The sequence below is a fragment of the Cuculus canorus genome, chromosome 2 (assembly GCF_017976375.1).
Source record: "Cuculus canorus isolate bCucCan1 chromosome 2, bCucCan1.pri, whole genome shotgun sequence".
Lineage (NCBI taxonomy): Eukaryota > Metazoa > Chordata > Aves > Cuculiformes > Cuculidae > Cuculus > Cuculus canorus.
This window is the reverse complement of record NC_071402.1, coordinates 130,198,325-130,213,831: the sequence shown is the minus strand read 5'-3', so window position 1 is coordinate 130,213,831 and position 15,507 is coordinate 130,198,325. Positions and strand designations below refer to the sequence as shown.

Genomic DNA, 15,507 nt, shown 5'->3' with positions numbered 1-15,507 from the left:
AGGAAAGTATATGTTTACTGATTATTTTTTTTTTAATTTTCTCAAAAACTGTCTGTTAGACTCCAAAGTGTGATGCAGAAATGTGAGTTACTGACACAACACACTTCTAGATTTTCATTAGTTATAAAGTCACAAATACTAAGGTTTAGCATCTCATTTTTCCCTTCTTCCTCTATAAAGCTGATAGAACTCTTACCAAAACCCAAAGAGATTTATTCTTAGCAAGAGGAAAGAAAAGTTGAGACAAAAGCTGTAAAACTGTCTCCGTCCTACACTGCAAATGCACCTCAATTCTGGCATCTAGTCCTTATGGCTATTTCAGTCCTGGAACAGAATCCTCTTCACTAAGCCTGAAGGTTGTGCCAAACTGTATGGTGATTTTTGAGATACGGAAAAAAGCCCACTGGAGACTAGCCATAAAGCAGCCAATCTTGTGATGTGATCCTCATGTGAATTTACGTCTCCAGAGCTGCGATTTAATATCTTCTGTAATTTTACCATGCACTCTATTTGCTGAAATTACACTGCAAAACTCTAGAAATTGAAAATAAGTTCAAAATTGCCAAGTCCAAGCATTCCAAAGTTATCAGCAAGACTCCTGTACCTTTTCTTTCCCTGCATGCAGCTCCTTCATGCTGCCCAAACTGGTTTTAAAACACATTTAGGAATAAAATAGCACAGTATAACCAAGGGCTTGTCCAGTCAAATTAAGTGGACTATCCAGATCCCTATCTGCTATTATTTTAGATTTGGTACACACACGCATGCACACACTCACACACACAATAAATGTGTGTTCATGTCTATCATATCAATGAAATGGAATCACAAAAAAATATGTTACTGTTTTCATAGTTCTTATTAAAGAAAACTAGAGTGAAAAGACAAATTGTCAGTGCTATTTAAAGATTTTACAGACCTCTTCAAAATGAGACATTATTTTCTTTGAAGCACATTCCTTCTGGCACAAGTAATTATTACCTAAAATCCTGGAATTAAAAAAGTGCATTTTAAGAAGGTTAGATTCTTTTTTTTCACCCACTTGGCTTAATTTTAAATACTCCCTTTTTACAACAGGTCTCTGCTTAACACTGGGAACATCACTGGTATTAAATATTAACCATCAGCATTGTCATGTCTGTGTCATGCTTGTTTTCCACTACAGCTGTTTTCAGAATCTGTTCTGTGGTGCACACCCTGGTGAAGTTAACACCACAAGAAAAGAAGACAGAGCACACAAAGAATATTTTTTTCCTTCCTTTTTTCCTGATCGCTCAGCCTTGCACACTTTTCTTACACACCGTAAATGCACAGAAAAGCCATGACTAACCTACAGTTAATCCAAGGTAAGTTCACAGTAAAACAACTGATGGTTTGGGGCCAATGGGATAATGACAGCACATCGCTTCTGGAGTTTCTTGCTGTTACAGTTTAGCCCTGGTCCAGTCAATTTCAGCAGCTAAAACCAAGCAGTTGGGCTCCCAATCCCTTTCCTCTCCACTCCCACACTTTTAGGGAAAGGGTAAAGAACAGACTTGCAGGTCAGAAACTATAACTACAGTTTTAATGAAATAATAATAATAATGAAAATAATAAGAAAGTAGTAATATATATACCAATATACAAAATCACGCCCCCAGCCCTTGATGAATGCATGTCACCACAAATGCTGCGGAGTACACACAAGGGAAAGGGTCCAAGGCTAGGAGGGAGCTGGACTCATGAATGCACAGAACCAGGGCAAACAGACAGAGGAGGTCCTCACCGAACATTGGCCATCGAAGAAGAGAGAAACGCCCTCACGATCTCTCAGTTTTATACCGAATATGATACCTGTGGAATGGAATACTTTTTTAGTCAGTTTGGGGTCACCTGTCCTGTCCACCTCTCCCTGCATGTGAGGCCTTTTTTGCCTCTTTGCCTCATGGCACACCACCCGCTCGATGACGGCCTTGGTTCCTATAGGAATAAGTATAAGCACTGGCTTTCTGCATACCAATACCCTGTGTTATCACTTTTAGAGAGAAACACTGTCTGAAAAACTTTCAGAAAATGAAGTTACTTAGACGAGATGTTGTGTATGATAGAGTGTATGACAGAGAAGAGTCTCGATGGAAAAAAAGAAGACACTTAAGATAGCACAGAGAAAACATTAAGGCAGGTAAAAAACCTGATCTGAAACAACAGCTGAGCAGTAGTTCAGCAATGCCTTGCAGGGAAGTACGATTAACTCTGAGAGGATAAGCTGGAACCAGAAGAAGGATTCTAGGAAGGAAATTGCAAAAGAGTATGATGGAAAGGTAGAATGATTTCATCAGCTTTGGTTTTGGCAGGGTTAAGATAGGAGCCAAAGGAGGGTCAGGGCAGAAAATCAGGATTTGATTTCTGCTAAGTGGTATAAAAGCCATTTGCAAAACAGTCTGAAAACATGCTGGGAAGAGCGAAGCTTGATAAAAACAACTTGCAAACTCTTACGGCAAAATATGATCTTCTAAAGCACAGTCCTCAGCCTGTTCAAAACAAGCAGATACCTGTGACCTTGCACTGGAGAAACTAAGAAAAAAGTTGTTTTGCCCCTGCAAAAAGATGCCCAGGTCTCTCTTGTGAGCATTTTTTCCATACATCTCTGCATTCTAGCCCAGGACGGAATGAAAATGCTTCCTGCTTTTATAAAGAAAACTACCTTAACTGCACAAAGCTAGTTCTTAGGCTTTGTGGAGAGCAGAGATAGCTGCAAAGCAGAGAGCAGAGAGGGAAGGTGCAAAGTCTGATTAGTGACACCTTCCTTTTGTGCTTGTTGTACAACATGCCACCCAGGTTCCCTGGACTTCAGTTCCCAGTAAAGCTCTATGTAAGATCACACAAACATCTCAAATAAGAGCAGTAGTTCTTGCATTTATAGCTCAGCATGGATTTCACCTCTGCCTTTTGTAAGAAGAGTCTGCTGCTACATTGACAAGATCCTTTTAATTAGTAGGCCATCAATAACGTGCAGCCACACTCCTCTACATGGATAGCGTCAAGCTTTCCACTTATCTACATAATTCAGTCAACCATACGTTTGAAGGTTAAGATGGGTGCAGCTTTTGGTTTGTATGTGCGTGAATTAAGACTATCAATTAGTTGTGGAAACATGCTTGAAAAACACAAAGCAAGCCAGAGCCTCCGTAAATAGTATTTTTATAGTATCTACCCGTATGCTGTCTAACTACAAACATTTCTCAGCTGCACCCCAGCAAGCTGAAAGAATCACTGACAGAATAGCAACCAACATGCCAATACTTCATTTTTTTGAATGTTACACTGTTAATTCTAAGAGATTTCTACACAGTAACGTAAGCTTCAACAAAGTCAGAGCGTGAGTACATAGACCAGCAAAGCACTAAGTAGTGTTTGCAGGAGAGAAGGAAATGGCTTTCCCAAGAACTCTGGTTGTCCTGTAAATTACATTTCATCACACGTATTTCAAGATGGCTGGATGTATTTAGTCACTGTATTTGAAACGCACAATCCCTAACCAAAAAATAGTGTTTGTTTGGGTGTCATGTCTGGCAAAGCTCTGGTGATATGTTTGCGAATACAAAAACATTAAATCTCTGATATTTCTTATGCCAGCAGACTGAAAAAACCCCTCAATTGACGCCTTCTCCGCATGTCTAAATTTCAGTTTGGAACCAGTGAAATAAAGATGGCTTTATAGGGTTCATACATTTTAGATTTCTGTACATAGCCTCATACTAAAGTAATAAACATGTTTGCCTCATAAAGTTGCAGCAATGTATTGAAGTATAAAAAGCAAAGGGGTCAGAATGAAAGGAGAAAAAAAATTAAAAGGCAAAGCTAATTTAAATCTACAGGAAAGTTGGGCAGCACATTTCTTCATAATTTAAACCAATCCAAAATACTTGTGCTTTTGTCTCCAGCTTTTGCTTCTACCTTTATTTTTTTATTCATAGTTTATTCTATTTACTAATTTTAAAATTATATTATTTAATTAAAAAAGAAGACAGAACATTCATTCTTTTAATTGACTCAATAATGGAATTTATTAGAAAATCATGTAAATTAAAGTGTCAGTAATACAAGCAAAGGTAGGAAAAGGAGACTCAAGTCTCCTTATGGACAGTCGCTAATGAAGCCTCCTATTTTTATCTGACTCTGCTCCACTGATCTGTAACTGTTCCATCCTATATTGCCTAACAAACTAACGTTACCTCACAATACTGTTCTATTTAATAGATCACTGTGGTTCTTGAGTTATTGTACACTAACATCTAATGGAAATGTCATTAATGTAAAGGGTACTGATTTTTGTTATGTGATAAAGAAAGCGTTCATTCTGCAGGTATAAAGGGAAATTGAAAGGATATACAGGCATACGCTCCTTCCAAAACTGACTTGTTTAAACAAAGAAAGAGAGGGAGGTAGAGGGAGCTGAGTGAGACCATTATTGTGTATTGTTCTAATGTCCCGAGGAATGCAAAGACTTGACGCACAGCTGCAGCTTGAGGTCATTATGGTACTCTCAAAACAAGAATATAGAAAGGAAAAAAAAAAAAAGAAAAAGAAAAAGAGCTTAACACTACTCTGTCACTTTTGAATCAATCAGATCAGTAATTCCAAAGTGCAAAGACTTGCAATGTTCTCCGTTTTCCCAAGGCCATACTCCCAAGGTGGACTTTCACTAGGTTTTAAAGTCTAGTACACAAAATATAAAATCAAAAGGAGTGAATGCACCTTAGCCCAAACTAGACTGATGTTTTCTTGTGGCAGAAAACACTGTCTGGCATTCTAAGCATAAAGTTTTACAAGGCATCTTCAAGCAGTCGATGACGCTGTAGCTGCCCAGGCTTCTATTCACACCATTTTTACTAGTTCAGTATAGCGAAGTCTTGCAAAGTACGCTCTTGTATAGTTATCAACACATCGGACTTCAGGTCTTTTTCCTTCACTAAACCAACTGACATTTTCATGAATTTAGGACACATCTAGTCACTGTTCCTACCATTCTTTTTACAGTAATAAGCATATTTTAACAAGTAAGTTGTGTTTGTCCACATATCTTGCCAGGATGGATGCTACAGCTTGAAAAGGCTTGAAAAGCTACTGAGGATCTTGCTCCTGAAGAACCTCATTCACCTTGTTCCGAAGGAACCACATTCAGGGTACATTGCATTTTTCTAGTATATGCCGGTTTTCACTTGGCAGGTACAAAACTCGACAATTCATTCAGCTCTCTTCAGAGCTATATTGTCAGTCCACATATGTCCCACAGATTTTTTTATTATCTATTTTTAGAAGGACTGAAGTGGGAAACAGTTTTTTTCCGCTTGGTAAATTTGAGTGACTAATGCCCCCAATTCACCAAAATGTGTAAACATGCACTTAACTCAAGATGTGTTCATATCAAAGTAACATGTCTACTTCTGCTGTGAAATCCTGGCTCCAGGAAAAAGTACACGCAAGATTTCATTCATTTCCCAACATATAAAATTAAATGCATACTGGCATCATCGTAGGATCATAGTCTAAGAATTAAAACTCACAATGGTGGCAGAGGATACTGAAGTGCATCTAACGCAGTTTATGTAAGGCAGCATTTGTTCAGGCTCACTTGCTAAAAATAAAAAGTAGTTATTAGAGATCTGAGACAACGCAGAAGGAAGAAGGCCTTTTAAAAGCCTGAAGTAATCTGTTTCAGTTTTAGTTTTTCATATCCTATTTGCTATAAAATAATGTTCAATCAACCAATTTTTCTCTAGCCAAAGAAGCAGCTTCATAAAAAAAGGAGGAAAAAAAAAGAAACAAAGAAACAAAAATGATTACTTGGCTTCCAGTTAGGGTTTCATAATCCACTGGATTTTATTGCTTTAGTAAAACTATGCTCTTCCATCATAAATGAAAGATTTGAGTCATTCCTTTGAGACTTGTTTCTTATGCTGTTTGGTCAATGATTTTGTTTCATTTGTTGAAAAGAAAGATAAAAGGAAACATAGGTCTGAGTACAAAATAACTTTTCTTTCAAATGACTGTTAAGTTTTCATGTATGTTTTCTTATGTTTGAGTATTTTAAGGGCCTCTTTTCCTACTACTGCAAGCTTTATTCAGCACAGGTAATTCTCATTACAATGTTCAGACTGTTTTTTCCCTTTGTGTTGAGCAAGAAGCTCTAGTGATTCCAGACTGCGTAGTATTTGAACGAATACATTCATCTTCAAACAACAAAACAGTAAGTTGTCAGTTTCCAAGTGTGATTTCTGATTTTTCTTTTAACATGTAATTTCATGCCTATGTAGCATGAATTTGTAAAAGTCACACAATTCCATATGGAAAATAAACTCACGCTCCCAAAAGGAGGTATGATACTGTCTTCTGTAGGTCCAAGATCTCAAAATGAAGATCCTCCCTAATCTACTCTGAATATTGCATCTTTAATATCACTGATGTTAACAAGTAGAATTTTAACAGCGTAAGTTGTCTATTTAAAATGTTTAGTAAAAGACTTCAGAAGTAACTTTTCATGTATGATAGTGAACTGTCTGCAACTATACCCCATTGCATTAGTGATTTTTTTTTGACTTCGCATCACTCAGTGAATGCTAGGATACAGTGATGGAGCTCCGTACTAGTGATATTACAGATACATGGATAAAATTAGCAGAGATTGAATAATACCAGAGTGATTAAAATTTCTGTCTATCAAAACATTATTTTAAATGGATATGGTTTATGTTAAATTATTAAAGACACAGATTTTGTAATATGTATTAATAAATAACAAGGATAACAAACACTAGAAAACTAAGACCGATGGCAGCAGTGTTTCTTTTAACAAGAATTCCTTTGCTATGTTTGCCGCTGGAAGCATGCAAGACAGTGCACCACAAAAAATATAAGCGCTAGCATGGAAAACTGGTCTATCCCCTTCTCCCCCAAGCTGAGCTACATTCATAGTAAGAACACACATCTTAAAAACTGGTACTACCAAAAATTAGCAGGAGTTTTGTCATCAGTATCTTTCAGGTATCTTTCCCTTAGCATGTATGTTTATAAACCATTTATTTAATAACATTTTTTAGGATTCAAATACTGAAAATGCATACCAGACTAGACTCTTTGCGCCCAACACAATTCCATCAGGCTATTTTTTAATTCAAAATTTCGTTAAATACAATAAAAAAAGCAGCTGTCCAGTCATCAGAGACCCCAGACACTCACCCCATAAGTCAAATGACTTTGTGCTGCGCACACGCATGCAGCCGCACAAGCTCATGCTGGTAAAGGTGAGGCAAACGGACCTGCTGAGTAGTGGGAGGAAGGCTTTTTCTGTGGGGTGGCTGCACGCTGTCTCGCTCCTACCCTGCCACTAGCAATGCTTGAGAAATGGTGATGCAGATCTGTAAGTCTTTAAAGTCGATTAAAAAAAGCATGCACACACACACACACACGCACACACAAAGCCTTTCATTTAATAAAAGCTTACAGTGCTTTACAAATGGCAGGAAAGCACTGGTATTGCCATTGTATATGTTGGGAAAACTGACATGAAAGGACAGGGCACAGGCTGGAGACATCATAAGGCTGGGTTCAGTGCCCAGCTGTGCACGGATGTAATGAAGTAGCCTCAAGCACCATTTATCAAACTTCTCTAACACCACACTATTTTAGTTAGAAACCTTATTAGCGACATATGCAAGTATTTATATTTAAAAAATATGACTTTCCTTTCACATCCTTTCAAGTTGCATTCTTAAGTGTATTAGAACAAGAACACAGGATAACACAGCAAAAATAAGGATTGAACCCAACCCCACCACAGCTACATTTTACTGATGGGTTTAAACTTTGCTCATTGCAGCACATGAAACCAGATTTATTTCGCTCCCTTTCCAGAGACTAGCAAAACTGCTTGGTGGAATATATTTTGCTACTGAAAAAAACACGCTACAGTGACCACTCATACTACCGTGTAACACTGCATTTGCTGAAAGCAATACTCCAACAAGCAGTACCAGATTATTAGCAGACAGTAGCAAAGATAATGTTGTCACCTTCCCTTGAACTTCAAGACACAGAGCTCAATACTTCTCTTGGTGACTTCAAAGATACAGCATACCGAGCCATCACATCACTAAAGAATGAGGATTTCCAAACAAAAAACTATATGCAGATTAATAGGCTCAATCAAAAAGCACTTATTAAACAACTAGCATGTCTAAAAAGGGCAACAAGCCTGACCAAAAAAAAAACAGAAGTGGAATCCAATAACTTACTGTGCAAAATACTAGAGAAGTTACACTAGATATATTAGGGCAAATTTTATCCTAGGATGTTAAATCAAATGAAATTAAAAATCAATTTATATACATACATAATGCTGAAATGGCAATCCTGAAACAATCAGGCAACCCTAATATTTTATCAACAAATATCTACAAGAAATATAAAGCATTTTTTTTCCCTACCACACAACAGCCATTTAAAAATCCTAAACAGCAACTACGGCCATGGGGTTTTGAAAAGTTTTAGTGAAATCTTTCCAGATATTGACAGAATATTTGGATCTTTAATCCCCATGTGTCCATATCTCCTTCAGCATTTGATTCTAGCACCAAATTTCCTACCCATTCAGACCCCTCGGTGACTTTGCTTTAAAGATCGGGATCCTTGATAGCACTTAAAACCAAATAATAAAAGAACAATATGCAATTATATTTCTGTGCCAAAGGTTTAAAACAGAGTAACAGAATTAAGCTCCAAGGGCTTAAAAAGCCCTGAGCACTTCAGTAGTTCCTCTAGAGTCAACAGACCTTTTCACAAAAACATTTGTGCTCCAACAAATGTCTGGATTGGGACCCCAATGTTTCTAAATGGTTGGGTTGAGGGGCAAGTGTGTGTAAATCCTACTGAATTATATATATAAACAGACAGAAATACATAATTAGAGGCCATGCTTATTTCTGTCCACACAAAGATGCTCTTTGGCTATGGGCAAAGTATTCTGAGAACCTATCAGTAAGACAGTGTTTCAAAACTTCACAGTCCTAGAAAAGTTTCTGACAGAATCCAGTAAGTAGCCCACTAAGTAGCCCAACATCTGCTAAGCAATGAGACTTAAAAGTTTTCTCCTAAAAACTATGATTATTACTCACTGCATTTTGAACTTTTTTCATTTATGAACTCTAGAGGTGTGTTGGTGGTGGTGGTGGATTTTTTTAAATGGTAAGTAATGCTCTGATACTGGTTACCAAACAAATTAACTCTTTTCAGAAAATCTATGCTTTTTATGTATTTTTTCTTGCTTCCGTTAACAACCACGTTGAAAAGCACAGACATGGTGATGAATCAGTTACACAGATCTTTTTGACTAGAAGCGTTCAGCTCATTTTTCTTACTGATGTGTTTCAGAAATCGACCAGAAGTTCTCAAAACTCATGATTTGGAGTATTTATAATCATTTATCAAAATGACCGGCTTTGTAGAGACCATTTCAAACAAGTACGTATGATTTATGATATTTAGATGTGTTAAAATAAATTCCCTGGAGATGTAACTTTTTGCTGCTTGCATGTTGAGAATAGGTAGGTTTTAAAAGATGTTAAAACACTGGGAAAAAAGTTTCCTTTTGTTTTCACTTCATGTGATTTGTCAATGGGTAAAACACAGCAGAACAGCTATTGAAACACTGGATTCCTGAAAAGTTTTTGTATGTTTAACAGAAGTATTTCTATACGATATTATTGTAAATATAGTAAAAAAAAATAATAAAGAAAATAACAGTTGTTATTACCTGCTTGCTTGTCCTTGAAAACTGTGCCATCTAAAAACATTTTTCCATGTCAAACTTGAAAAAAACTAAAAAAGGCTTCTCATGCCTGGGGGCATGTGTTTAATTACATTAGACTTTAACTGGAATCAAATTTACTTATAACATATATTTATCTATCACAATTAAATGTTTGAATAGCTGTAGTGCTTAGAACTTCTTCCACGGTACTCAGCCTCCCCCTGGTCTTTTCAGCATAGTATAGATATTTTTTTCACCACAGTATTTTAGGCTTTCTTAAGGCTACCAGATTCACTTTCTTTTCATATTTCTCAGTAAACCTAGATTACACTTTCTATATGTGCTTCCATATGCTTTTATCCTGACTGAAGTTTTCTTAAAACTTGGACCTACGTAAGTCAACTTGGACAATCGCAGCAGTAACGTTGCATTTGATGTGTTCTGCATTGCCTGAGAATTAAAATCTGCTCTATAGAAAACAGAAGTAAAATGGCCTCAAAGAGAAATCCAAAAATCTTCCATATAGAATAACTCATTCCACAAAGGAACAAAGCACTCCAGGAATATGTTTTTTATACACTCAGCATGGTTTTCATCCGCACCTCGTTAGCACACAGATAATTCTGACCATTAGTGCACTTTAAAATAAGCAATTTTATTAGTAACCTACCTTCAAATTTAATATCGTCTTTTGACTCCTACATCCTTGGCATATGCAGAGCTGAGTTACAAAGGCAAGGATGCAGATGCCATTACTCACTGCAAAATGTTAACATCTAAAGATTTGTGTGCATCACTCCTCAACTCGCAGGCTACTTTACTGACCCACTTCTGGGCCTACGCAGGTTGGAAGGAATGTTCCAAAGATAATGAGAGACTGACTACAAAACCTGGAGACACTGACAGCTGCAGCATGCAGTCGAGAACTAAGCAAGCGGTATTTTCCAGTTCTTTACAACAAGAACAGTTGCAATTTCACCCTGTTCTGTAGCAGCCTATTCAATATCTTCAAAGGGAATTTCCGAACTGCTTAAAACCTGGGTTAGGGCAAAAGAAAACTGTAAGTCAGATAGTTTATGAAACTACCCCAGAAGTGCGTTTCACCTTGCTTTCTCAATCTCAAATAAAAGGATAACAGAGCACAGCTCAAAATATTTCTGTCCTCTGATTCCCCTGCAATACGTGAATACCAGGCAAAACGAGCAAGCACAGGGACAAACACACAGCCCCTCATCCAACATTTCCACTCGCGTTCCAGATCTTTGTCAATAGTTTAAAAAAAATACACTCCTGCCATCATAACAAATAAGTAAAGCAAGGTATTATCTCTGCTGTTAGATTTTCAGAGTATCTATATTATCGAGCAACAGTTACTAGTTTAGGAGATAAATGAAATAAGGAATGTTGACGTTTTGCTTTCTTTAAACTGTATAAACTCAGCTTTGTTAATCGACGTTCCTGATCTTAAACATTCAGAAATAAAAGAAGTGTAGTGCAAGAAAGGGGTAGCCTGAGGTTAATTCAGCTCTGAAATGCGGAACAGATTCAGTGCTTAAAAAAACACGGAACATTCTGTGGCTTTAAGTGATACGCTTAAGAATAGGAAATGTATCTGTAAATAAGCAAGAACATTAATAATTGCCTCAGAATGCTGGCACTGAAACTTAAGCAGTCTCTCCTCACTTCTTAGTTATTTACTGCTAGGATTTTATACAAACGCCTATTGAAATAGTTCCAACTGTAATGTGGGGAAGGCGTGGATGAGAATCTTTGAAGTACATTAATTTGTTTTGGAAAAAAACAAAAACAAAACCAAAACAGATTAATGAGGAATAAAGGGGGTGATTTTTAATTGAATGAGGGGCAATTATGGATGACAAATATGGAAATGCAACGACTTAAAAACAGTTTTTGCTGCCTTACACTAGAAGTGCATTAAACATCTAGCACCAGAATTAATAAAGGGGTGGGGTTAAATGCTCAGTCCAAAACTCAGGCTTTTCCTGAAGAAAAACTAAAGAAACAACGGCTAACCAGTTGTCAAATGTCTATTTTCCATTTAAGAGTCTCATAGTTGCGTGAATAGCCACAATATCATTTTCTTAAGGGAAGGGAGGAGGGAATAGTTACCTTCCTTGATCTTCAGAAAGTTTTTTAAAGTGAAGTTCGGAGTACAGTGCAAGACAAGCGTAATCACGGCTAAAGGCTCGAACTCTTGTCCACTAAATCCAGTGGAAGACTCCAGCCACTTCAGAGTACGGTTTGGGACATTCCCCACTTGTGTTTTTTCGTTTGCATTGAAAAACAAAATAAACAGAAAGCAACACAGATACTTCCCTAACAGAGAAAGGGACTTACTTCCTTTTTTCCTTCAGCTTTAAACAGACTGACAAACACAATAAATCCTCACACTGACAAGCATCCATTTATTTTCCCAGTAGTAATGGGGACTCAGATTTTAGTATTGCTCATACACCTCACGAAATCAGAGAATTCCTTTTATCTCATTAGATGCAATGAAGATGCAACATTACATTTTGCTACCACTATTTTAACTATATATGGCTTCTAATCTTGAAAGAGTTTTCAGCCTTTATACCAGCTACGTACGATGAAACTCATTTAAACTCATTCTCAATCATTGTAAATGTTTCTTAACGTTACGGACAATGGTGAACATGATGGTATCTTTGAGGGTCATTTTTTAAAACAGTTCCCGTTGCTTGTCCTTTACCAAGCTCACAACATTTGGAATTAAAGAGGTCACAGTTTCAGTTGTGAGCTTCGTAAATATCTGGAAAAGCCTTTCACTTTCTCTTCCTCGATAACAAACAATTCGCTACGCCTCCTCTTGAATTTTCAAGCTGTTGAGCCCTCTCTTTTTGAAGTGCCTTCTGCCTGTCTCAGTATATTTTCGATAACCCTCCAGTTTACGTGTGCTCTAACGGAAGTGCCACCAGTTGCGTTGGCTTGGCCGAGTGGCTTTTGTCAGAGCGGGACTTTGACAGGCTTTGCCGTTTCAAAAAGCAGAGATTATGTCAAGAGATTTTTTTATCATGCTCAGTGATGCCATATCATCGCCCTGTAATGCCCGCGGATCTACATGGGGTTTATGCTCGTCTTTAAGTAAAAATTGCAGAGATTTTAGAAGTCAGACAGCTCCTTCCTTCCCTCCGCCCCCGCCACTAGCAAACCGAAGCGAAGCAGCTTTTTAAAACTCCCATTCGTCCGTTTGCTTTACAGTCTCCCAATTTTGCCCTTTTCCACGCTGAGGATTTGATGTAGGCTCACCCGGATCCTCCTGGGCTAAAGGCACCAGGTCCTCTCCCGAATCCCCACTTCCAAGGCAGAGTTTCCAAGCGCTGTGCAGGGGGCTCGGGACGGCGGTCAGAGGGGAGGGAAGGAGCACGCTGCATTCGGAATTTCGAAGCAGAGGTGGCGAACGGGCGGGGGGGAGGGAAGGAGCGGGACGCGAGACCAGATGCTGAAACCCTCACCGAAACTACAAGCGTTTCTCTGCTTTACTGTAGGAAACTCTCCACACACACACACACACGCATCACCGCTAACTTGCTGCCATGCTCTAGCACGTGCTGGATTTTTCCTTTTTATTCCCCCCCATCCCCCCCACCCCCCCCTCGGTAAGCGCTAATAAAGTTTGTTTTAATGATGGAGATCCCGAGGGCGCGTTTGAGAGAAGGGAGCAACCCGGTGTCTGCGAGCCGGGCAGAGCCGAGCCGGGCAGGGCCAAGCCCGGCAAAGCCAAGCCCAGCCGGGCAAAGCTCAGCCGGGCAAAGCCGAGCCCAGCCGGGCAAAGCCGAGCCGGGCAAAGCTCAGCCGGGCAAAGCTCAGCCGGGCAGAGCCGCATCATTGCGAGATGCGGGTCCCGCAGCGCATCTCCCCCCGCACCCTCCGCCCGGGGATGCCGCCCCGCAAGGGGAAAGCGTTACCTGAGCTGTCGCTTTTCCTTTTGCCGGATCTCTTCTCTGTTTCCACCGGGGACAGAGCCTGCCTGCCATAGTCCCCTGGCGCACACGCTGCCCCCGTGGGGGTGTTAGTGCCCAGGCTGGAAGAGTTTGAACACAGCACGGGGGGGCTGCTGCCCAGCTCCGGGGGTCCTCCTGAGTCGGGCTGAAGGCAGAGGCTGTGCCTGGCCGCGGCGGGAGGAGACGACATCTGAGGAATGTGCCAGTTCGTCTGCAAAGCCTGGTGCTGCTGTTGCTGGTGATGGTGGTGGTGGTGGTGGTGATGATGGTGGTGCCCCCTATGATGCTGGCTGGCAAACATGCCCTCCTCATTGGGGTATCCCGCTATTATGCAAGAGGAAGAAGAAGAAGACAGATCAGGGTAGGACATGTGGTCAGATCTTCCATGCAGGGCAAGAGAAGACTGGGAGAAAGGGTGCAAGCTCTGCGCGGTGGCATGGGGGCTGCGCAGGCAGCCAAACAGTGTGTGATCCATGGCATGCAAGTCTCAGGTTCCAGGCAGGAGAGTTTAGGAAAGATCCAACTTCACCACCCTTTGTCAACTTTCACTGTAAACAGATCGGGGTTGGGATTTTTTTTTTTTTTCCAAAACGGCAACGACAGACTTTGCAGCAGGCAGCTGAGCTCAGATAATCCAGGTCTTTAGCCCTAGCGGCCAGTCTCCGCTGCATAAACGCTCGGACCTAGATGAGCCTTTCTCAGAGCCGCTCAGATGTCAAGAAGCGGGAGAGGTTGAAGCCAATAGAAGGTGGTCCCAGAGAACTGCTCGGAGGGGGAAACGGCTCCGAGAGGTTATAAATACAGTAGTGTGTAATGTGAGCTGGGGGGCTGGCTTAGCAACACAGCACTGACCACATGCAAACTCCCTCCAAAGCGCCGAGCCGCGCCGTCAGCAGCGCTGCGCGCCCCGGGCGCCCGCGGCGGGGGGGGCGGCTCCGAGTAGGAGCCGCGCGCCGCCCCCAACCCCGCCGGGCACGGGCCGCGCCTCCCGCCGGCGGGACCGGCCCCGCTGCGGGGCAACGGGCGCCCCGGGGACATCACCGCCCGGGGGGAGAGCCGCAATAAAGACCTAAAGCGGGATCCGCGGGGGCTCCCGGGGGGGACAGAGCGGGGTGGGGGGTGGCTCGGCGGGGCTCACCTGCGCGCCCAGGTGCGAGGGCGCAGCGTGCGGGGCGTCGCGGGGCGCTCACCCGCCCCCAGGGACGCAGTGCGGGGCTTTCACCCGCCCCAAGGACTCCGTGCGGGGCTTTCACCCGCCCCGGGGATGCGGTGCGGGGCTCTTATCCGCCCCCAGGGATGCGGTGCAGGGCTCTCATCCGTCCCAAGGACGCGGTGTTGGGCTCTCCCCCGCCCCCAGGGATGCGGTGCGGGGTTCTCCCCCGCCCCAAGGGATGGGGTGCGGGTTTCTCCCCCGCCTCAGGGACGCGGTGCGGGGCTGCCACCCGCCCCAAGGAATGCTGTGCGGGGCGCTCCCCCGTCCCAAGAGATGCTGTGCGGGGCTCTCACCCGCCCCAGGGATGCTGTGCGGGGCGCTCCCCCGCCCCCGGGTCCCGGTGGGAGCCCGCCGCGCTGCCCCGGCTGCCCGCACGGCCCTCGGCATCGGGGCTTTGGTTCTGCAACGAAACCACCGCACTCGCGGGCAGAGAGGGACGAGTTTCCCTCCTTGCCCTCTGCCTCTTCAGACCAAGGACTCCCATCATCTTTATTCCCTGTGTTTTAGTTTTCTTCGTTGAG

General features: G+C 41.7%; 1 protein-coding gene across 1 annotated transcript in view; it reads right to left on the bottom strand.

Annotated features, from left to right (window-relative positions):
* Positions 1 to 14,618, bottom strand: part of MEOX2 (mesenchyme homeobox 2) — a 52,813-nt gene extending 38,195 nt beyond the window's left edge. Inside the window, exon 1 of the mRNA XM_009570824.2 lies at positions 13,738 to 14,618. Within this exon, the coding sequence (XP_009569119.2) occupies positions 13,738 to 14,248 (511 nt within the window). The 5' untranslated portion in view covers positions 14,249 to 14,618. The remainder of the gene's footprint in view (positions 1 to 13,737) is intronic.
* Between the last annotated feature and the right edge of the window lie 889 nt (positions 14,619 to 15,507).